This window comes from Carassius auratus, chromosome 39 (genome assembly GCF_003368295.1).
Source record: "Carassius auratus strain Wakin chromosome 39, ASM336829v1, whole genome shotgun sequence".
NCBI classification, from domain to species: Eukaryota; Metazoa; Chordata; class Actinopteri; order Cypriniformes; family Cyprinidae; genus Carassius; species Carassius auratus.
In genome coordinates, this window is record NC_039281.1 from 12267195 (window position 1) to 12291216 (window position 24022).

At 41.8% G+C, this 24022-nt stretch overlaps 1 protein-coding gene across 1 annotated transcript in view; it reads right to left on the reverse strand.

The window, feature by feature from the left end:
- Positions 1-24022, reverse strand: part of LOC113057955 (glypican-6-like) — a 42842-nt gene that overhangs the window by 2594 nt on the left and 16226 nt on the right. The window contains exons 2-8 of the mRNA XM_026225590.1: positions 11631-11789; positions 4632-5029; positions 2841-3006; positions 2172-2302; positions 1901-2047; positions 1656-1780; positions 107-279 (exon numbers count right to left, since the gene is read on the reverse strand). Of these exons, the coding sequence (XP_026081375.1) occupies positions 107-279; positions 1656-1780; positions 1901-2047; positions 2172-2302; positions 2841-3006; positions 4632-5029; positions 11631-11789 (1299 nt within the window). The remainder of the gene's footprint in view (positions 1-106; positions 280-1655; positions 1781-1900; positions 2048-2171; positions 2303-2840; positions 3007-4631; positions 5030-11630; positions 11790-24022) is intronic.

Here is a 24022-nt window from a genome sequence, read left to right on the forward strand (position 1 = left end):
CAGGAAAGAAAGAGATAAAGTTGAAAACAGGATCGTATGACATCATCTTGATGCTTCACACTGAATTTCACTTGAATTAAACCACAATTGTAATTGACCACTGTACCATTGACAAATGAGATGTCTGTGCCAGTGTAAGCAGCCTTAAGCCGGCTGGTCATTTCCTTCAGCACTGGTATCTGCCGCCGAATCACCATGTCTGGTTTAGTGATGTCAACTTCAACATCTGGATTAGACACCTGATTGGCTAAGCCATTGCCTATGACGACAGATTCGTACCTGCACGCGAAGAAAGGAAGGAAGATTTGAGTTGCAGCTTGAGTGAGGAAGGAAATGGAGGAATTTTACTGTATCTGGTTAAGCGACCGATAAAAGTGTCTTTTCAAAACCTAGTTTAAAACAGTCAAGCTCCTACTCTTTGAACTTTTATTGGTTTCATATGGTTTACAAAAACTAAATATACCATTTCCAAGAAGTATTTTACAGTTTTTTTCGTTTGCCAAACGACAGTGAGCACAACTGTAGTCACATGTGCAAAACTCTAACTACAGTCTGCACAGCAGCAGTTCATGTGGACCAAACTCTAGTTCGTTTGTCATTGCTTGAACACAGTTTTCAGTTGTGCTCACTGTCATTTAGCAATCGAAAAAAACTGTAATATAATGACTCTAAAAAGACCAATTAAAAAATAATACTACAGGTGCATCTCAATAATTTAGAATGCTGTGGAAAAGTTCATTTATTTTAGTAATTCAACTCAAATTGTGAAACTGAAGTATTAAATAAATTCAATGCACATAGACTGAAGTAGTTTAAGTTTGGTTCTTTTAATTGTGATGATTTTGGCTCACATTTAACAAAAACCCACTAATTCACTACCTAAACAAATCAGAATATGGTGACATGCCAATCAGCTAATCAACTTTAAACACCTGCAAAGGTTTCCTGAGCCTTCAAAAGTCTCTCAGTTTGTTTCACTAGGCTACACAATCATGGGGAAGACTGCTGATCTGACAGTTGTCCATAAGACAATCATTGACACCCTTCACAAGGAGGGTAAGCCACAAACATTCATTGCCAAAGAAGCCGGCTGTTCACAGAGTGCTGTATCCAAGCATGTTAACAGACGAAGAGTGGAACGAAAAAGTGTGGAAGAAAAAGATGCACAACCATAATTAATTCTAATTTATTTTTTATTTTTATTTATATTTTTACATAATGTAATTAAACTTATAATTTTAAACAATTATATTTTAAGATATTTAGTAACAGCCATGAGGGTCTACATTACATAATTTCATTTTTATTCTTATTTTTACGTTTTTTAGCTACATTTGATTTTGATTTAGTGAACAAAAAGTTTTCCAAATGTTGCTACACTGCTTATTTGTGCTGCTTTTCTAAGAAACATTAATCCTGATTAGGATTCATTATGAAGGTTTCCCTTTCAAAAATAAAATTCTTGAATTTGAGGCGTCTTTCTCTTATTATGGTATGGGTACAGATTTAGCGCACTGAAGTTTTTGACATTATGCATTGTAATTTTATAATAAAAAAATGCAATGACTTCTCATATGATGAGCGAGTATAAACTGCATTTTTAAGTGATTGTGAAAAACTTAGATCTGCTCAAAAAAATCATCTCAGTGACCCACCTGCTTTTGGCTGTACCATTCCAGCATTCATCACCAATGGCGATCCGTTCTCCAACACACACAGTGTCCGGCAGTGTGGACCAGAACTTCTTGGTGTGGTTCAGTTTCTTCTTGACATCTGTTAACTAGGAAACAAACAGTTTGTTTTACAATCATTCCTTTCTAATCTGGTATAATAAATAAACATGTTTTTAAAGAAAGTTTCTGGAGGGGATGTTAGTGGTAAGGGTGCCCATTATTCTTACCATTCGGGACAGGGTCATGTCAAAACCAGTGGTGGGTCTTCCATCAGAAATGTAGGGTCGGAAACGCCCGGGGAAGCCTGAGTCTTTAGGAGAGCGCCGAGTTCGTTGTTCCGTGCTGAACTTGGGCCGCCCACATCCGTGAAACACCTGAAACAGACAAAAAATATAAATACACAAGCACCACAAACAAATAGAATAGCACAATTGAGAAAAATAAAACACGCATTTCTGATTTAAATGTCAAAATGTCATGTTTGAATTAAAAGCATACCTTCGTTGAGAAATCCCCGCTGTTCTCCTGCATGTTCATGATGGCGTGTGAGATCTCCACGGCTATGGGACCCATGCTTGCTTCAAAGTTAAAGGGTCCCTGCAGCCTCTCAGCGAGTCCCAACATGGCATCTAAAATTCAAAGCAATCCATTTCATTAATTATTTCAATTAACCGTGCCTAAAAAAAGTTGCTGTAATTTCCTCCACTAGAGGGCAGCATACAGTCATTTGTCCAGGCTAAGCTCATGAAGAACCTGAAGCCTGTTGTGCAAACGACTTGTTAAACAGTTAGAGGCCATGAACAAGGCACCTCACAATTAAGGTTCACCCCAAAGCTTACAGGCAGGGTGAGCAAAGCCAGTCCCAGAGTCCCATGAGCCAGGAACACTTTGCAAGAGTGCATAAGAAAGTGTGACGGGACCTAAACAACACGGCCTTTCAGAGTCACAAGAGGCCCTATTCCAAGTCAACTCCAATTCTGCTTTCAAGCTGATGCTTCACATAAATTGTTTTGGCCTCAGAGCAAGTGGAAACCACTTTAATGTGACCTGTTCATTTCTAATCTTTACTTATGATACTCCTCTGCTTAGGGTGGAAAGCTGGCTCCATTACATTTAGGAATGGTTCAGTGATAAATCAGTTACTTGAGCTATTTAACACTCTCTTACCAAGGAAGTTATTCCACTCGGTGTCCAGATCGGCCTGATTGGCCAGGCAGCCTCGCATGACGTTGAGGCAGTAGTTCTTGCAGGGCTTCAGTGCCACCTGGCCGGTACAGTACGGGCAGTATAACATCTTCATAGCCGCACGCACACAACTCGGAGAGGAACCAACCTGGAAGAGAGCATGAATAAGAATACTGAGCAAATGAGTCCGTAACCTATTTCATATGCCTGATGTTGCTGATAAAACTCTGAACAAAGAGCATCAGCGACCCTGCAACCTTTATAAGGTCACTGCTAATGTTCTGTTTGCTCAATTTGTCATTGCAGCTTCAACTGCTTCTATAACCTCACTACACACACCGAGAAGCCTTGGCCTCTGATCTTTTAATGCTGGAAGATAAGCCCTGATTGGTCCATCAAGGTGCCCACCTTCACATAACTGATAAACCCTACAGAAAACCTTTACTCTCTATCTCTATGGAATTACATTTAGTTCAATAATAAATGAACGTAACTTTATAAAACTGAACGTAACCTTTTCAGAAACTATTAAACATATTGCATTACAAAAGAAGAAAAACACAACGAAAAAAATAAATAAAAAGAACTCAGTCGCACAAATGTAACATGCTCTTCATTTCATCCCGGTCAGAGAGCACCTGTCCATCAAAAGCTCACTATCCAATGAGAGTAGATCACTGTTAACCCCGCCCCCATGAGAAGTTTGTGTCAAAACTACAAACGAAAAACTGTGAAGCAAAAGCGAAAGCTGTGGCAATGCATTCAGAATCCACGATCAGCGAAAACGAAACTTTGAAAAACATTAACAAAAATGAAGCATATTTGAAGAGCCTGTTACATTTGTGCAACTGAGTTCTTTTTTTTTTCATTTTAATTGTGTTTTTCTTCTTTTGTAATGGCATATTTTTGATAGTTTCTGAAAAAGTTACGTTCCGTTTCATAAAGTTTCGTTCATTTTTATTGAAGCAAATGTAATTCCATATATCTCCGACTTGCTTCAGGAACATAAGTTGCCATGCTAACCAAAGTCAGCTCTAGGGCTGGTACTGATGAAGATTTGATAGTTTGATTTGATTCTGATTCATTAGAATGTGTGTCAGTTATAATTTCTTACATAAAAATATTCTCTATTTGCTATTGTTGTAACAAACAAAGCTGTTCTGATTCAAACGGACCCTTTTGAAGCATTCTATAAAATAAAATTGTTCATAGCAGAGTTAACTAATACTAAAGCTATTAGATTAAATTTTGTTAATTGAAATAAAGCTGAAATTAATTTATTGGATGATTATATTATAATAATGCCAAGGCAACATTTCTAATCTAACTTTAGGTTTAAGCACAAACTACTGAAAAATATGAGTAAAAAAAGAAAAGTTAAATGAAAACTAAAAATCTAAAATCAATGCTAACTCAAAATATGAAATAAAACTATATTAGTATATAAATAATACAAAAATAGCACTGTTCTTAAGAGTCATTCATTTCATGAATCAAGCTACGCTGATCACGCTGTATTTTCACTCACATCTTCATGAAAAACTACACTGGTGCTTTTTTAATTCACTACAAGAACCGATCATAAGACACTCGTTTATGGATCAGACTACATTGGTAACATTCTAATTTATATTTTATTGAATGCAGCTCTTAAGGACACGTATTTTCATTATTTTGTTATAGCATCACATTCAATAATTATTTGGAAAATGGAAAATTTTATCCCTCCCTATTCAAAGAAACCTAAAAATAAATGAATACAAATCTGCTCACCGTGGAGACTTTGCCCACTATATCAGGTATGAGCGCCAGGCCGTGGGAGAACGCGCGAGCTGCGATGAAGGACCGGGTCAACTGCAGGTGCATTTGGCGTGGAATGTCACCAAAGGGTTTGAGCTGCTCCATGTGCCTGCTGACGCACTCCATGTATGAGTCGCTGAACTCGTAGTGCACATTGACCAGACGGAACATGCGCTCCAAAAGCTCCCTCCAGAAATCCGTAAGCATGTCGTCCAGGTTGACGGCGCTGCTACCATGATTGTAGAAGCGCTGTAGCTCACTGAAGAAATTCTCAAAGAGGTCGGCGTTCTTCACATAGATCAAGCCATAGGTCTGCTCGAACATGTCTTTGAAAGATTTCTCTGCATTGCTCAACAGCTCTCTGAAGAACTCTGAGAACAAAGGACAATAACGAGGGAGTTGTTTAGTTTTAAATATGTCAATGGTGATGAAGGTTTTCAGGTGCATTCCTTTTGTGGAGTATGCACTTGTAGTGTACTTCAAATATTTATTAAAAAATGTATAAAATTAATTAATTAAAAAATATATATATATATTTATTTATGTTTATGCATTTAGCAGACACTTATCCAAAGCTACTTAGAGTGCATTCAGGCTAAAACTTTTTACCTAACGTGTTCCCTGGGAATCGAACCCACAACCTTTTGTGCTGCTAACGCAATGCTCTACCACTGAGCCACAGGAACATTTATTATAAATTATATGACTATATATTATATACACACTTAAAAACAAGAAAAACTGCACTTTGTGATCATGTCAAATAATTTGTTGGTACACACTTGTTGACTAACATATTAAAGCACATGTAAAGTATGTGATTATAATTTAAAACTGTAGTTTGTTACTTGATACTAGATTAGTTCATAATAGACATAATATGTATATTTTAAATATACTACATTTCAATATTAGGATTACAAATGTTCTAAAAACTTCCAATGTCCATAAAAGACTAATAGCTAAATATTATAGTAAAAAGCACCAAGTAGTAGGCTATACAATTGTTGTACTATATTCTTAGTCTTCTGAAGCCGACTGATAAGCCTATAACAACTGATGAAGTCCAACCTGTTAATTTATTACAAGTTAATGTCTTCATAAGACCTGGAATACAGACAAAGTCATCCAGACTGATGAGACCAATGTCAGAAAAGATCTCTAAGAAGATTAATTAAAAATTCCATTTGGAACAACATAGCTGGGAGTAAATGATGATATTTTTCATTTTTGAGAGAACTACTGTTTTAACACTCAGAAGAAACATTTGCAAATTGGTAATGTTGGTGAGCCCTCATCTTTAAAGAATTCTCGTGTAAGAAATAAGAAACAAATAAGAGATCTCTACATCTTATCTTTAAAAGAATGTGCACATACTGGCCATGAACACAAACATAACAGATTTGAATTTGATCACATGCGTAACATGGAACAGAGTTTGCATGCAGAAAGAAAGCACACAGACTGTCAACTTCGACACATATAAAATGAATTGTTAACTGTGGAACGTCAGCTGGCATCATGTCCATGACTTTGTCATTACAATGACACTCAAGAGACAGCGGTTTAGTGCTCCGCAGATCCCTGGGCCTAACTTGCTCTCACTGACTGGAAAACCTACCAGAACTGCCAAGGAGGCTAGAAAAGCACATTAATGCATATTTCATTTGACCCAAGGCAAGGTTTTCACTCACTACATTCCAGAAAAATAACTTTTGTGTCTAAAGAGAAAGAGCTGAGAGTGCAGAAAGGATGAAGGGCAGCTCGTGGTTCCAATAGGTAACGTCTCGCCCATCGAGCCGGTTGAGGCTGACCGCTATCAATGGCATTTTCCTGTTGTCACATTCCATTCACTTTTCTTTCTTTCTGCACCACTCTTGCTCCATCCTTCAGAAGGCTTTTCAATAGGATTACTGAATAATGCTGACCCCCCTCCCTGAAAACGGACCTGTACCCCCCTGAAACCCCTCGCACTCGCTGACTCTCTCCTGCTTTCAGTCCATCAGTGGCTTCAGAAGGCTCTCTTCATTGGAGACGGGGAACAATAACCTATTTCTTCCTGAGGAATGTCAGGCCCCGTTCCCCTCCCAGCCTCCCAAAATAATCCAGCCCCTCTCTCCCATGAAACTCTCTCTCTCTCCTGGGCCGCCAAACCCTATTTTCTTAATCTGAATAAAATGAGAATTCCAAAGAAGTGCTTCCCCTCTCATCCCGCTCTCACACATGCTCACCCTGCAAAGTGCACCATTTACTCCTCTTGCTAGAAGCCCACCAGCCCGCAGCACAGATGCCCTGCGCATAATGAGTGAGACTTTGAAGTGTTAAGTGTTCATGCATCTGAAAGCGTCATCTGGTGTCCTTGTAAACTGTCTTTTCACTACCCACAGGCTTCATCGACACAAACAAGACACCTCAGGTTTAGAAACAAACAAGGCTGCTGTCAATTCCACCTCAAGCTAACACCCAGTCAGGTGAATGGCAAGAGGTGTGTGTGTGTGCTTGTGTGAGAGAAGGACAGGGAAATGCGAGTGTATTTGAGGGCTTTTCTAAATGCCCCCATCCACCACGGATACCGGAAACACAGCAGCCCTTGCATTTAGTTCCCCTCCTACGAGTGGCCCTCGTCCCCTGGCCCCACACAGGGAGAGAGATAGAAGGCACCCAGCTCCACGCTCCATTGACAGAGATTAAACCGTAAGGGCCAACGCACCCACCTTCCTCCAGATCCCGAGGAATGCCAGAGCTGTCACAAGTTTAAAGCCAGGGAGGAGGAAAGAACGAGGAGAGGGAAACGGATGAGAGAGAGGTGAGGATGAGGAGGAGAATATTTTCCAGGTTTTCAAGTCTGTGTGCTACTACCAAAGAAAACATGAATTTACACGAGCCACTTGTTAGAAAACCACTTCAAGGACATGCATGCTAAATCATAGTCAAGTGAAATGAATTTTTGTAGTTTTTGGAAGATTTTTGTGCTTATGCATCAAGGCATGACTTGACATATATGACTTGACTAGACAATAGTTATACCCCAGTGAAATGCAAAAAACGCAAAGGTTTATGGGTCAATGGCATGATGTTTTTTTTTTTGGTCCAAATACACCAATTGACTTAAATACATTTAAATGCAATTTGTAAATCACATTTGTTAAAATATTACTATTCCAAAAACTTTTGTTAGCCAAACTTAAGTCATGTGGTGTAATCAACTTGCAGAAACATAAATAAATAAAATAAAAATAAAAAAACAACTTAAAACTTTAAATTACTGAATTTTTATTGGACTTCTTAAAAATAAAGTAAAGATTTTTCCTTTTCTTTATCGTGGACACCTTGTCTCTGACTCTTTGTGCATAAAGCAAAGTTTTTCACTTAACATCCACCATCCCCCACACCACTTCCTCTCTACATCCTTCCCAACACATTTTCTGAGATTCTGGGACCCAGGGTTACAGTTGGAGGGGCGTTATTCAGGCATTCTACTTCGTCATTAAAAGACTTTATGATACACAGGAGCAGGCTGCGCACCTCCCTTCAGATTTTTCTATTAAAACAACTGGTTTAGAGATGTGTGTGAAAAGTTATCTGGGAGGATGCTCGCCGAGAGAATTACAATATCTATGAGGAGGAATGGAAAGTGGTGTTTGGACTCAACACGGGTCCCAAATCCCAGAGCGCTCAAACATGTTCCTCAGACATCTAGAGGAGGGAAAATCCATTATTCGCTATCCTGCCCTCCACACTAGCTTATTCCTCTACTCATCCCCTTTTGATAACTCTACTTTACTGTTCCCCATTTGGGCCAATTAGTTGCTCAGCCTCTTTCTGTCCTTGTGGGATTTCAACCCCCCTGCAGAGGCATCAAGGATAAGAACTTGCTAGGGGGTAAATCCTAATTCTTACAGCGCAATCACAGCTCCTCCAAACAGGGTCACCCAGACCCAGACCGGACACACGGGAAGGAACAAACACACCAAACGCTAGAGGAAAACTATTTCTGGCAAGGGACTTAATTGCCCGTGACTCCAACATCAAGGATTTCAAAGCAGAGGCTGCTTCCAGTGCAAACACACCCAAACTCGCTTTAGAGTGTGTGCTGAAATTAATTTAATCTTAATGACATCTAGCTGCTGTGTTGATAGCGAACATGTTCTACCACATTTCCTGCTGAACAAGTTGCATGTAATTCATTAAATCTTCATTACAATCTCCAACTACTATAAATACATTCATCTCTGCATCCTGTAGGCCTGTCCAGCGCAGAGGAAACGTCTGTTTGTGCGTAAACGAGAAAAATCTGTTTCTTTTGTAGCAAAAACCTCTTTTACACTCTTAAAGAGACTCAAAGCGATCTCATTTACACAGACATTTCTAAAGCGAAGAAAATACTTAGGTTTTAATGAAAGAACGCATTGAGAGTGTCTTGGTTTGCAAGCATAAAAGCTACTGGTATTTTAAGGCTGTTTAGCTCATTAAGTCACATGCCAGGGTCTAGTGCACATTTTACGCAGACTGACGTTTCAATGTGTATTCCCACGGTAAGAGTTCAAAAGACCTGAGAACCTGGAGATGGAGGAGAAATGAAAGGCATAACAGACTTATGGCAGAGAGAAAAGGGGGAGAACGGGGGACAAAAGGCAGCAGAAAAAAAAAGAGCAGAGGCGCGGATGGATCTGGTCACTGCCGCATTCCGACACGTCACATTCCTGCTCACATCTGGCTGCAATACACACCATCCCTGTTACCATTTACTCCCTGAAGTCTCACTTTCTTTTTAAATTCACACAAACAGGCAATCTTGAGAGCCGACCAGGTCACCTCTCACTTCCATCAATGTTCCCTGGAAGACATCACCTCGGATTCTGTTCCCATCCTCCGCAACAGGATGTAAAAAGATGATACTTCACTACCAAGATTCTACTAAAACATAAATGCATAATAAACCAAATATGCCTAAAAGACCTGTCTATTATTATTATTATTATTATTATAAAACACTGACAAGAAAAAGAAAAATGCGTAAAACCACATAGTGAAACCAATATGATACTGAAGGAAAGTATAAAAAATTATTAAATGAATGCATTTAGCAGATGATTTTATCCAAAGCGACTTACAAGGCAATCGGGCTAACATTTTTTACCTAACAGTAAAAAATAAATAAATAAATAAATAATAAAAATAAAATATTTTTTTAAAGTAAAAAATGCAGTACTTTTTATAATTTTTTTTTGTTAATGTAATAATGCTAATTACTGATAGAAAAAATATTATTTTAATAATATCATTAACATTAAAAATCTTTAAAAAAAAAAATTTTACTTAATTTTTATTGTTAATGGAGTTGCTAATAATAATAATTATTGACAAAACAGTTATTTTATTAATTTTTAATATTAAATAAAACATTATATGACCAATTAAAAAACACTCCATTAATACAGTTTTGTAAATATAAGTAAAAATGCTATTTTGTCTTGTTAAAAATTTTGATTATATCAATATTATTAATTACTTTTGATAAAACAACAACAAATATTATTAATAGTGATGTATTGATCTGATAATCCGTATCGGTTCCGATATTGCCATTTTCTGCCAGATCAGTATCGGTCAGACGAGAACGATCCAAATGCGATGTAGTGCGTATACTTTTCTGTTATTTTTAAGCATTTTTGCGCACTATAGTTCAAGTGTTCTGAAGCTGTTCCATAGTTTAATGTGAAGTATAGATTAATATATAAGTAAAGTTGACAAACTCTTCTCCCTGCTGTGACTGTCTGTCATCCTCCACTCAGCATTCAAACTGCGTGTGAGTTTGGTTACTGCAGTCATATGTTGCTGCCTTCATTACTTTACAGGGCATTTAAAAGAAATGTCTTTTCATTTTACATGTTGTGGGGGTGTGTGTGTGTATATGTATACACTCAGATTTTTGGATCGGTTCTGAAAAAATGGTATCATCGCATCCCTAATTTATTATTAATTAAACAACATCAATAGTAATAAATTTTTTTTTACATCATAACACACCCCAACTCTCACAGAACTTGCCAGAAAACCATTTAAAACCACCCTGCTGCTCTGCCAGAGACACAAGGCTTTGGTAAAGTTGGATGGCCACATGAGAGTCAACATGGGTCTCATTTATAAATAGCTGTGGCTCAGAGCAAATGGATGACAAATCGTGTGCAAGTGGAGGAAGATGTGCCAACAGCACTTCATTTATCCTTCCTTGTCTGTCTAGTCATTGACCATCAATCCAAACACCATCTCACCATTTCATCTCAGAGGCAACAGCCCAATACATTCCTGGCTGGATTCTAACTCTTTCAGCTACCCAGGGGGATGTTTTTCCTTAAAATGTTCCCTTGATGAACTTGAGCTGGGTCTATCCAGATGCATGTGACCAGGCCTCTAATTTGTCTCACTTTTCCTCATTTGACACACTTTTATAGCATGAAGAGAAGGGAGCAAATAAAACATGCATTATAAACCAGGCGAGTGTGTCTCTCTGTGTGTGTGTGTGTGTATGATAGCATCTGTGGGATTTTCCCCTCCTGAATGAGTCAGCAGTGTCGATGCATGTTCCCATGCACCCCTCTGCCCTGCACTGGGGAAACCTGACCCCTCTCTCCCAGCCTGATATTCACTGCCACATGCACTCAGAGAGGAAGCCAGGCCTCTGCATGTGTGTGTGTGGTCTGTCTGCAAGCATGAGAGTGTGCACGCGCATGTGTGTATGACAGATGACAGTGGGATGTTGAGGGACAGGTGGAGAAATGGATGTATAGACTGTGTCTGGCAGTCGGGGGTGTCTGTCAAATTAGCTGTAGCAGTGTATGGAAAAGCAGGATGAGCGGATCAACAACTGATTAACAGACAATATCGCAACTCATTTGAATGCAAATGACAAGCAAAACAGTTGGATTTGGTAGATTTGCATGCGTGAATGTGTGTAAGAGCTGTACTGACGGTCAAAGTGACGGTGTCTCTGCGTGAAGGTTTTCCGCAGGTTGGAGCTGAGCTGATGAACGGGGGCTTTCAGGTCCATGTGGCTCTGCTGACTCAGTTTCTCCTCCATCTCCAGAGTACAGCAGGAGAAACCTTGAGGACACACCTTCAGATGATTTCCTGGAAAAGGCAAACAGAGAGAAGGTTACCAAATGTAAACAGTCTAACAAAACATTGTTTTTCTTACTGCCTTCATACAATTTAATTACAACAATAATATTGTATTAGTATAATAGTATTTAATAATTGTATTATAGTATAGATAAACCAACGTTTCACTGCTTTGCCATGTAATTTGTAAATGAAAGGCATTTCTAGTAGTGGTCTCAGACATTTGGACCTCACTTCATGTAATATAACACTGACAACATACAGCTGTTTTACAATGCCAATAAAGCTCTTGAATCTTAAATGTTACAGAGCAAGTCCTTTTATTTACTTATTCTTTATTGAATTATGTCTAGACGTTTTGAAAACTGAAAGCTGAAAACCTAACGTCAAATTCATTTCCAATACAAAGAACAGAACTGAACACAAAGTGCTCACAGTATCAAGTGAGCTGACAAGCCACAGTCATCCTAGAGAAAAAGCAAAAACTGAATATTCAAGACCCTGTGGACGCATGTTTCAGTACTTCTAAGGAAACCTGGGCTTTCTTCGTGATTCGTCCATTCAGAAAACAAGTCTGCGCTGCGGTCGTCAAGTGAACGGCACAGATGGACAGCGAGCGGCTGGATTAAACAAGGCGTCACATTAACACTGGGAGTGTGAGAAGGGCGCACTGTGAAGTCACAGCTGCAATAATGTTTTGTTTTTCTCTTTTTTTTTATGCATTTGTAGGAATTCAAGAGAACACAAGGGTCCTTTCAGTAGAAGGGACTCCGACCAGCGGTTTGGCTACCCATGCTGCTGTTCAGTGACACTGGCCACCTTGGACAGCATACTGCAAACCGGGGCCATTTCTCAGTGTGGCTATACATTTCACTCCATGCATTTTATATTTATTAACTGAAATGTAGTTGATTTTGAAGGTCAGTGTTCCTGTGAGGGATGATAGGGGCACAAGAACAATCTAAAAAGATTCTTATCAGCATTGCGCATTAATAACAGTCCCTCCAGAAAAACGTGATAATGCGATCACCTGATTTAATGCATAATCAGCCAAAGGCCGCATATTTATGCGGGGTCGCATTTTTTCAAATACGTTGCTCTTTTGCTGCATAAATTGCCAATTTCAGAAAGCAAAATATGCGGGACTAGCATGATTTCATAATCCCTGTATTTTCGTTGCAAAAAACATATTAGCAGAAAGTTGAAAAATGTTGCGTTTACTTCACACAAGTAACACATTGTCCCCCTATTGCCTTGGGAACCTTATGAAGTGACGTAATTACGTGACGTGAATAATCATCTGCAAACCCCGCGGTGAAACCAGGGTGAAACTTGAAGCACGCAAATCATTCATATTTGGCTAAAAAAAAATAAGCTAAAAAAAACGCGCGAAGCAGTTTCCCGATTTGTTACATGACAGTGGAGCCAAATTATATTGCGAAAACTTGCGAAAACTGCGGTTTGATGAAATAGAGAAAAAAAGGTGATTCCCCCAACACCCCCTTCTCACTAGGCTACTAACACTGTTGTAGTTTCATTCAGAAGTTGATGCAACTTTACAGTTGTAAGATTGCACTTTTTTTGTTACAGAACAGTATCAAAAACTTACAGTTGTAATTATATTAGTATTATGTAAAATAATTTACGTTAAGAGATTGCAACTTAAATATTCCTTGATTTAGTATGCTCGCTTATCATAGGAAGTAATAAGAAATTACTCTTTACATTAAGGTAGTAGCCTAGTGAGAAAAAGGTGTTGGGGGAATCACCTTTTTTTCTCTTTTTCATCAAACCGCAGTTTTTGCAAGTTCACACAATTTCATCGCATAAAATTGCAAAAATATCCCGCATATTCCATCGCATTTTTTAAGAAAACGTGCCGTAAAACCAAGGATTTTTGCCCGCAACAATCACAAAAAAATCCACGTTTTTCTGGAGGGAATGTAATAATAATTAAACGACAATGCACACCCGATGGTCATAAGTGATTTACTGAAAAACAGATTAGAACCATTCAATTGATTGATCAATCTAATAAATGAATGCACTGATGCAAACAGTAAACATGTATTTTAATTTATTTTGCACAGCAGCCAAACTATTTTTATATTAGATTTTGGCCAGCAAAGTGGAAGAATATTTAAAAAAAATTTAAAAGCGACTATATATAATGGTTGCCCCTGGGTTGACACTACTCTGTCTCTAAACGGATGCAGTGCATTCTGTCATGTGCACCATGATATCTGTGGCATGACTCGTATCGGAGCATCTGCTGAAAACATTGGCGTGGGTGAAAAGCGAGGAGCTGTTGAGAGCTTACAAATAATCATAATCACATCTTACAAAATATCCAAGAGGAATTGTCACTGACCACAGCCAGGGCTTGTTTTACACAGGCGGAGCAGGAAGGAGAGGCAGCGTGTGTTGATGTGAGGGATGGGGCATCTTGTGCATGGCAATGGTCTGCTTTTTAATAGATATCAGTGGGATGTCAAATGCCCTTATCAATCCTGCATTGAAGGAGATTTCCCCAAAAAATATATGAACAGAAGTTACGGCTTTATACATAAGGAGTCTTAAGGAATTTGTTTGTAAAGCTAAAAAAGAGCAACACCTTTACCCTGCCGTGGGCCCCAGACCAGCTGTAACCCTCAACTCAACTGGGACCTCGTCCAAATCACTCACTTATTTTCACACACTTGGCATCAGGTACATTCAAGACCTGTACATCATATCTCAGCCCAACAGACAGCTCTTTGTATAAGGGCATTTGGAGAGAGAGAGAGAGAGAGAGAAAACCTAACCTGAAAAAGCAAAGCAAAAATTCTATTAAAAACACAGAAAATGGAACCAAATGTAAAGCTTTTGCAAATTACTGGACAGGGAAAACAAATTTGAACCTTTAACCATTTCAATACAGACCATTAACTAATCAAAACAATCAACGCAGGGAAAACGTGATTTTAGTAACTAATTTTAAGCTTTGCATAAAAATACAGCCTTCTTGAGTTAATATGTAATCCAAAACATATTAAGTGTGTCATTTGCTGATGCCAAAGTTGACACATCAGCCTGCTGAAACAAACAGTCACCATATTTCATGTTTTACTCAATAGATTTATAAATCAATACACCCATCTTTTAAGAGTTCAGTATGGCTGCATGCACAGGCTAATCTTGGCAGACAAATGCTAAAGGGAGGTTTTTGATTTCATGTTGCTTTAACACAAGGCCAAACTTTTTGACAGCAATAAGATCCATTTCCATGTGATCCTTAGGACTAAAGCACTTGACTATATATCTGAAAAAGAGATTTGTTATTACTGTCTCCAATAAGTCACTTCCTATTGCTGTTCTGGAGGCCCAAGAATATTCTGTTTTGCTGACGGATGAGGGGATGGAAACTGCCCTGTGGACAAAACCCAGATTAGTCCTGATGCCCCCCCACCATTCCCCTCTCTCCTTCTGCCCCGACCACGATGTGCCCCTGGCCCCAGACAGACATAACCCCCCCATAACCCCACGCCACTAGCCAGCAGGATTAACCACAGAGGTCAAAGGTTAACTGCCACTCCTCTGAGACAGGTCGTGCACTGTGACCCTGCAAGGGACTCACCAGCAGTCCCACCACCCACACACACACTCACTCAATCACAGGCCGGACCCTCGGAGTCACAAGTCATAAATTCTCCGGGGGATTATTTCAGGCTGGCTGTCACTATAAATTGCTCTGGCCACCACATCATCATGCTGTTGCCAAAAGAAACAGAGTAATGGGCTTCACTGTTGTCTGCCTAATAAAACACATGCGTCAATTTCCACATGCCTGCACGAGTGTCAATAACACATTTCCGGTGGTTATGACGAATCATCATTGTTCTAGTTAGAGTTCTAGCCTTGACAACTAACTGAAAGTAAAGTTTTTCATCTAATATTTATATATTATTTCAAATACCAAAAATTAAATTTAGTAGTTTCAATTGCCCATATTATTTTGAATTGTTAAGATGAAAAATTTCAGTCAGTGGATGATTTTGTAATCTTGAAAATGTCAAAACTTGAATGTTAAGCTAATTTTACTATAGTAAACTGAAGAAAATACCTTTTGCTTGTTTAAACATTTGTTTTAAGGTGCAAAAAAGTGACGGAAGACTTTTAAAATGGAAGTGACAACATGATTCACACACTCCCGTGAGAGTTGACTACAAAACAACATGGCTTACATCCCAAAACCAGATCCATCTTTACACAAGCTTCAGTAACCACAGAAGGAGGGGAACTGCTATTTGACAAGAAGCTTTTTCTCTGGTGAGGCCTGGGGTTCGAGGCAGCCCGACCCAACTAAATCAGATGTGTTGTTTTGGCTAGTTTTCATAAGGAAAACAACAACTTGCAGATGGTGATAAAACATCAAACCTTGCGGGAAAATGCTCCAAATGAGTATTGCTTGAAACCTTTGTGGAATGAGCATTTAATGAGTACACTCCCTCCTTTTGGCAGAGGACGCTCGTGCATAGCTATTAGCTTCGAGATGAGAGCGGTTTTAATGGGATAAAAGGCAGAGCTAGATATTTGATTTCAAAATCATAGCCTTTCTATTATATGGTTGTCTCCTCCAGAATGTGCCTTTCATGTTCAGGCATGTCCTTGCTGATGCACTCTCCTGTATTCACACCATCTGCATGAAGGCAGATCTCAGCACTCCTCTCTTTGTGTGGCCTGAGGCTATCTTTGGACAGTCCATCCTTCATTTACAGAGTCATGAATACAGGGTGGAGGAAGGACAGCTTTCACAATGTCTCCTGACAATCGTCCTATCCTGAATTCTGTCTACCAGCCTGAAAGGACAAGGGCCTCGATATCAACAAGTATGACATCACGCAAACAGCTCTAAAGCATTTATGAAGCACACAAAACAATCACTTACTTAAGAGTTACAGTGCTTTACAAAAACAACAAGAGCCAGACAACACTGTTTTATATTTCACTTTCGTTAATCACTAGCGCTGGGTGATATTGAGTTTTCACAATATATTTGCTGGCAATGTAAAATGAAAGTAAAGTGATTATCTTTTATTTCACAATTAAGTTTCCAAAAGTGCATTTCATTACACAAGTTTGACGTAATTAAATATTGTTACAAAATTGAAAATTTTTCCTTGTGCCACAATCTACAAATAAAGTCTTTTGGTGTAAATTTCAAAAGCCAGAATGAGCTGGGTAATTTAAACCACCCATTTCAATGAAACTCAACTATTTGCAGTGTTGTGCCTGAACGCGTTCATTGAACGATAGTTCATGAACTCGTTCATATTTTGGGCGAACGTGAACTGAACGTGCTGTATTATTGCCTGACGAACGTAACTATCAACTCGTTCATTCTGGTGTCTGTGAACGGCATGCTCTCTCAGGTTAACTTCGTTCAATAGGGTGCCAGATTTCTATAGAGCCTTCCAGGCAAAAACCTGGCTAAAACACACCGTAAACGGGTCTTAATATGTAGCGGAAAAACACCCAATCTGGCAACACCAGCCACCCGGTCGCACCGCCATCCGCCGCAAGCGCAACACGTCATCAAAAAAAAAAAAAGCATCGAGGTGACAGCAGCATGTAGCAAGAAGGCGTATGATCATTGAAAAGAATTTTATGATGTTTATGACAAGGTCGGTGAGAATGGGAGACAAAGCATTAAAGCAACAATGGGGAAATGCTGTCCCCTCAATGGTAATGTAAACCCTGGTTGGATAAGGATTCAAAATTGGATATGAAGATGAAATCTGATGCATAGCTTCATTGTTAAAACTGATAAAATAATTGCTGTCTGTGATTCTATATGGGCAGTGGCAATAATTTAGAAAAATAATAGTTCGCAGCAACATATGGAAAAAAAGAACTATGAACTAGTTCATTCTGTGAACTTAGTGAACTTAGTTCAAAATTTTGTAGTTTGAACTATGAACTGAACTAGTTCATTTTAAAGTTTGTGAATTGAACTTTGAACTAGTTCATGTAGAAAGTGAACTTTCCCAACACTGACTATTTGTTTGCAATCACTTTTTAAATTAAAACATTTTAGTGAAAAAAGTTACAACTGATAGCTGTGGATAAATAGTTAAATAAAAAAAGTGTACATTTATTCTTAGAAATTATAAATAAAAACCAAGCCATGTTTTCCAGTGTTTAACTTAAAATTAAACATTTGACATTTACTTTGATGAAAAAATAAACAAACAGAAGAAATATCTATAGAGACCGAACTAGACCATTATTTATTTGAGCTATATCACCTAGACTTGTTCACCGTTAGCACAGATTCTTTATTAAAATCGAGCCTAAAAGTTTAAATACTTTGGTTCACTCAACGAGTGTGAGAGGCCACAACTGGCGTCTTGTTCATGAGGAAACAGCTGGCGCTCTCTATTTATGGTAAAAGATACAACTCCTCTGGTTTTCATTGTGCAGTTCCCACCGCAATGGGTGCGTATTCAAATGGGAAAACTGTAACAGGAACCCATTATTACAGAGCAACTACTCATATGGTGGTTATAAAGAGGGGAATTACTTTCTTTCTCTCCAAATCAAATCCAGCATCTTTCAAACACTGCCATGACAAGTTTACAACACTATTGCCAGCACAATGATGCCTTTCAGAGACTCGGAATAAATGTGGGACGGCTAAATGGAAATGACAGCAGAGCTGGCCGGTGCGTACGGTCACTATTGGCACTTGCAGTGCAGTACTGAAAAAACAGAACGGCCTGGTAAGGAGACACTTAACGCTAACATGTAGGCCATATTTTCCTGTAACATTCACTATATTTAATGAGACAAGGTTTTATTTGCTCAATGTTAGTTAAAATGACTACCCTTTTTCCTTCTTAACATATTTTACCTCTTTTTAAATTTAATTTTTCTATTTTAGTGTACTTATCAGGCTAGTCAAGGTTTCTTATTTCAGGGCACCATAAACAATAATTTTTCAGTTTTTAATGACTACTTTTGCTTTCACTAACCCTTAAAAATGATAAGGCAGTTTTGCTGTTGTACCTAAAATTAAAGCTGAAATATATGATTATTGTTGGAAGTTTAAATAAAATACTCAAAAGAAACTATAATGCTTAAACTAAAAGCAAACAATTTGTAGGCTGATTTTCTGGAAAAGGTTCCCCTCAAACACTGAGGCATTATCAAAACTTTGCTATGTTTGTTGGAGTTTTAAGATCAGGCTCAGCTGATGCCATGCATCAAGTTGCTGGTGTATTTTTGTACCAAGTGTCAAAAATACATGATTTTTCTTTTATGCTAAAAATCAATAGGATATTAAGATCATGTTCCACAAATATATTTTGTAAATTTCCTTCTGTAAATGTATTAAAACTTAATTTCTGATTAGTAATATGCATTGATTAAAAATTTATCTGGACAGCTTTAAAGTTTTTTTTTTTTTTTTTTGCACCTTCAGATTCCAGATTTTCAAACAGTTGCATCTGTCGGGTCTCGGGGCTAATCACCTGCCTTTTTGGTGTGTGTGTGTGTGTTTATCACTTGTCAGCTCACCGTGTCTACCTGTTTGAGTTTTCCCCGCCCTCCTTGTTTCTGTGTTATGAACCTTAATTGCTCGCCACCTGTTTTCTATGTTCTTCTAATTTTACACCTTTATCATTCCCTGTGTTTCTCTGCCTATTGTCAGACTGTTGTTACTCGTTTCAATAGCTCGGATCTTCTAGCTGTTCTTAGCACTCACCTTTGTCGTGTCTTGTCCTCAGGCTCCAGTGTGTTTAGCTGTTTTCTCTGCCCCCTGTTCCCCAGTGCAGAGCTCTTGGAAGCTTCAGTGTCATCCCTCCGGTCTCAGTGGTCGTACAAATAACTGTGGAACGTTACTCATCGGTTTGATTCATCTGCTTCGACTATTCTTCCAGTCACTACGAGTAATCCTGTGAACGTGACTCATCTGATCTGCCTCCTCTGCTTTAAATAAAGCCTTGCGTAAACCCGCATCTGAATCCTGCCCATTTCTCCTGACATAACAGTCTGACCAGATCATGGATTCAGCGGGATCTGATCCGCTCCGCTCGGCTCTCGTTCAGCAGGGAGTTTTGTTGGGACAGCATGCCACCCAGCTCGGCACCACCGCGCGGAAAGTGGACACTCTCACTGCCCGGGTCTCCGAGCTCATCGCACGGGTGGACGGTCTTCGGCGAGAGGCAACGAGCGGATCCGTTCTTCACACCGGTATGTTCCACGAGCCCGAACCTCATGCCAACAATCCGCCGGTCTATGATGGCGATCCTAACGCCTGTCAAGCGTTCCTCTCCCAATGCTCGCTGGTGTTCGCTCTGCAGCCCCGGCGTTACGCAAAAGAAGAGGCCAAAGTTGCGTACGTACTTACACTTCTTTCGGGCCGTGCCCGCGAATGGGGGATTGCCGTATGGAGATCGCGGGCTTCCTGTTGTGCAACCTTCGCGGACTTCAGTCATGAGATGGCAAAACTATTTGATCGCTCAGCTCAGGGAGACGAGGCGGCGGCCCAGTTATCGCGTCTGACTCAGGGGAGGAGCTCTGTCACGGACTACGCCATCCAGTTCCAGACTTTAGCGGCGGCCTGTGGCTGGAATGAGAGCGCGCTGCGCGCCCGCTTTCTTGAGGGGTTGGATTTCGCCATTTCATACGAACTCGCGGCCATAGAGCTCCCGCAGGAATTGGATAACCTCATTAATCTCGCGCTCCGTATTGAGGGCCGTCTCAGCCGCCGCCGCAAGCAACGGCAAACTCCCGCCCCGTGGCGCCACCTAGAGTCCTCTTCAGCCAGTTCAGCCGACCGACAGCCCTCGGAGGAGCCCATGCAGTTGGGTCGTTTACGGCTTACACCACAACAGAAGCAGGAGCGTCTGTCGTCGGGGGCGTGTCTATACTGCGGCGGGGGAGGTCACTTCGCTCTTCACTGTCCGTTAAAGGGCCAGGGGCCACCAGTGAGGCGGAGCGTCCTGGTGGGCACGGTTCTTAGTTCAAGCTCTCCTGCAGCACGGACTCAGCTGCCGTTCCAACTCTCCGTCCAGAGTCAATCTCACGCTGGACTCGCCCTTGTGGATTCAGGGGCTGAGGGGAACTTCCTCGATGCTGCTTCTGCCCAACGATGGAGAATACCACTTATCCCCTTAGTTAGTCCCGTATCAGCATGGTCGTTAGCTGGCCGTCCCCTTACCACCATCACTCATATCACCCCCAAGTTAAACCTTCATATTGCTGATAGCCATAGCGAGCTGATCGAGTTGTTTATTATTGATTCCCCTAAGGCCCCTTTAATTCTGGGACACCCATGGCTGCACAAACACAATCCTCACATTGACTGGGTCAACAATTCCGTGTTAGCCTGGAGTCAGTCTTGTCACGTGTCATGTTTGGGTGCTGTTTTTCCTCCTGTCTCTGTGTCTTGTCTTCCTCAGGAGGATCCCTCGGACCTGGCCGGTGTTCCTGCGGAGTACCATGATCTTCGGGCGGTCTTCAGTAAGGCCCGGGCCACCTCGCTACCCCCGCATCGCCCCTACGACTGTGCCATTGATCTTCTCCCGGGCTCTTCTCCGCCTAAGGGTCGTTTATATTCCCTTTCGGGTCCTGAAAGAGAGGCCATGGACAAATATATACGTGAGTCACTTCAAGCTGGGCTCATCCGCCATTCCTCCTCTCCCGCTGGTGCAGGTTTTTTCTTTGTTCAGAAGAAGGACGGCTCCCTGCGCCCCTGTATTGATTACAGAGGTTTGAATGACATTACTATTAAGAACAGGTACCCCCTACCTTTAATGTCTTCTGCTTTTGAGTTATTACAGGGAGCTCGCGTCTTCACCAAGTTAGACCTGCGCAACGCCTACCACTTGGTGCGCATTCGGGAGGGGGATGAGTGGAAGACGGCGTTTAACACTCCTTCGGGACACTACGAGTACTTGGTTCTTCCGTTTGGTCTTACCAATGCTCCAGCCGTTTTCCAGGGACTCGTCAACAGCGTGTTGGGTGACATGATCAATCAATTTGTCTTCGTGTATTTGGATGATATCTTGATTTTCTCCCCTTCTCTCCAATTACACACCCAGCATGTCCGACGGGTTCTCCAGCGCTTACTAGAAAATCAGTTGTTTGTCAAGGCGGAGAAGTGCGAATTCCACGCTGAGTCAGTTACGTTCCTTGGCCACATTATTTCCACGGAGGGGATCAAGCCAGATCCCGCTAAGATTGAAGCTGTCGCCCAGTGGCCGGTCCCTGACTCCCGGAAGGCTCTGCAGCGATTCCTGGGTTTTGCCAACTTCTACCGGCGATTCATCAGAAATTTTGGTCAGATCGCTGCACCGCTCACAGCCTTAACCTCCACCAAGGTGTCCTTCAGATGGAACCGGGAGGCGCAGGTAGCCTTTGACATTTTAAAGTCCCGTTTTGTCTCTGCACCTGTTCTGTTGGTTCCAGATCCTGAGGCCCAATTCGTTGTGGAGGTTGATGCTTCGGACGTCGGGGTTGGCGCAGTTCTATCTCAGCGTTCCCTCCACGATGGGAAGCTCCACCCTTGTGCATTCTTCTCTCGTCGTCTCAGCCCTGCAGAACGTAACTACGACATCGGCAATAGAGAACTGTTGGCGGTACGATTGGCCTTGGGTGAGTGGCGTCACTGGTTGGAGGGGTCAGTGCAGCCCTTCTTGGTCTGGACGGATCACAAGAACCTGGAATACGTCCGTTCGGCCAAGAGGCTGAGCTCGCGCCAGGCCCGTTGGGCGCTCTTCTTTGCCAGGTTCAACTTCACCCTCTCGTACCGGCCGGGCTCTAAGAACACCAAACCTGATGCCCTCTCTCGTCTGTTCGATGCTCCAGGGGGGGAGGTTGCGGCCGAGGCCATCCTTCCTGAGGGGGTGGTGGTCGGGGCTCTTTCATGGGGTATCGAGCAGCGAGTTGAGGAGGCCGGTCGAGGGGTGCAGGTGCCAGGAGAGTGCCCGGCGGGCAGGTTGTCGGTGCCGGCTGCGCTGCGCTCTGAGGTCCTTGAGTGGGGTCACTCATCCAGGTTAGTCTGCCATCCAGGTATTCGGAGAACGTTGTCTGCCATCCGACAGCGTTTCTGGTGGCCTACTATGGCCGCCGATGTTAGACAGTTTGTGTTGGCCTGCCCCACATGTGCCCAAAGTAAGACGGTCAATCGTCCTCCTGATGGTCTGCTAACCCCTCTCCCTATCCCTTCCCGTCCTTGGTCACACATTGCCCTTGATTTCGTCTCTGGGCTTCCTCCCTCGAAGGGTAACACTGTGGTTCTCACGGTGGTGGATCGCTTTTCCAAAGCTGTTCATTTTATCCCCCTGCCCAAGCTGCCCTCCGCCCGGGAGACCGCCCAACTGGTGGTGGACCACGTCTTCCGTCTCCATGGATTTCCGGTGGATGTGGTTTCTGATAGGGGTCCCCAGTTCGTCTCCCGGTTCTGGAGGGAATTTTGTAGACAGATTGGGGCCTCCGCAAGTCTGTCTTCAGGGTTTCCATCCCCAGACCAATGGGCAGTGTGAGCGGGCCAACCAGGATCTAGGAAGAATGCTCCGCTGTCTAGCATCCAACAATCCGAGTTCCTGGTGCCAGCAGCTCTCATGGGCAGAATACGCTCATAACACACTTCCGGTGGCCGCGTCAGGTGTGTCCCCTTTTGAGTGTTCTGTTGGTTATAACCCACCTTTGTTCCCCTCACAGGAACCCGACGCAGCGGTTCCATCCGCCCTGGCTTTCGTCCAGCGCTGCCGTCGCACCTGGGAGAAAGCCAGGAGGATTCTGATCCAAACCTCTGGCCGAACCAAGACTGCAGCTGATCGTCGCCGATCCTCTCCTCCTGCCTATGTGTGTGGTCAGCGGGTTTGGCTTTCTACCAAGGATCTGCCTCTCCGGGCGCCTTCTCGTAAGCTGGCACCCAGATTCATTGGGCCATTCCGCATCACCAAGGTGGTTAGTCCGGTGGCGATCAGGCTCAAGCTCCCTCCAACTTTTGGTCGGGTTCACCCGGTATTTCATGTTTCCAGGGTCAAGCCGGTGTTCTCTTCCCCCCTTAATCCTGCTTGTAGTCGGCCCACCCCCCCGCCCCCTCGTCTTGTGGATGGATCTCCCACCTATACGGTTAAGAGATTACTCGATGAGCGGCGCCGCGGCAGGGGGTTTCAGTATCTTGTGGACTGGGAGGGGTATGGCCCAGAGGAGAGGTGCTGGGTGCCGTCCCGGGACATTCTGGACCGCTC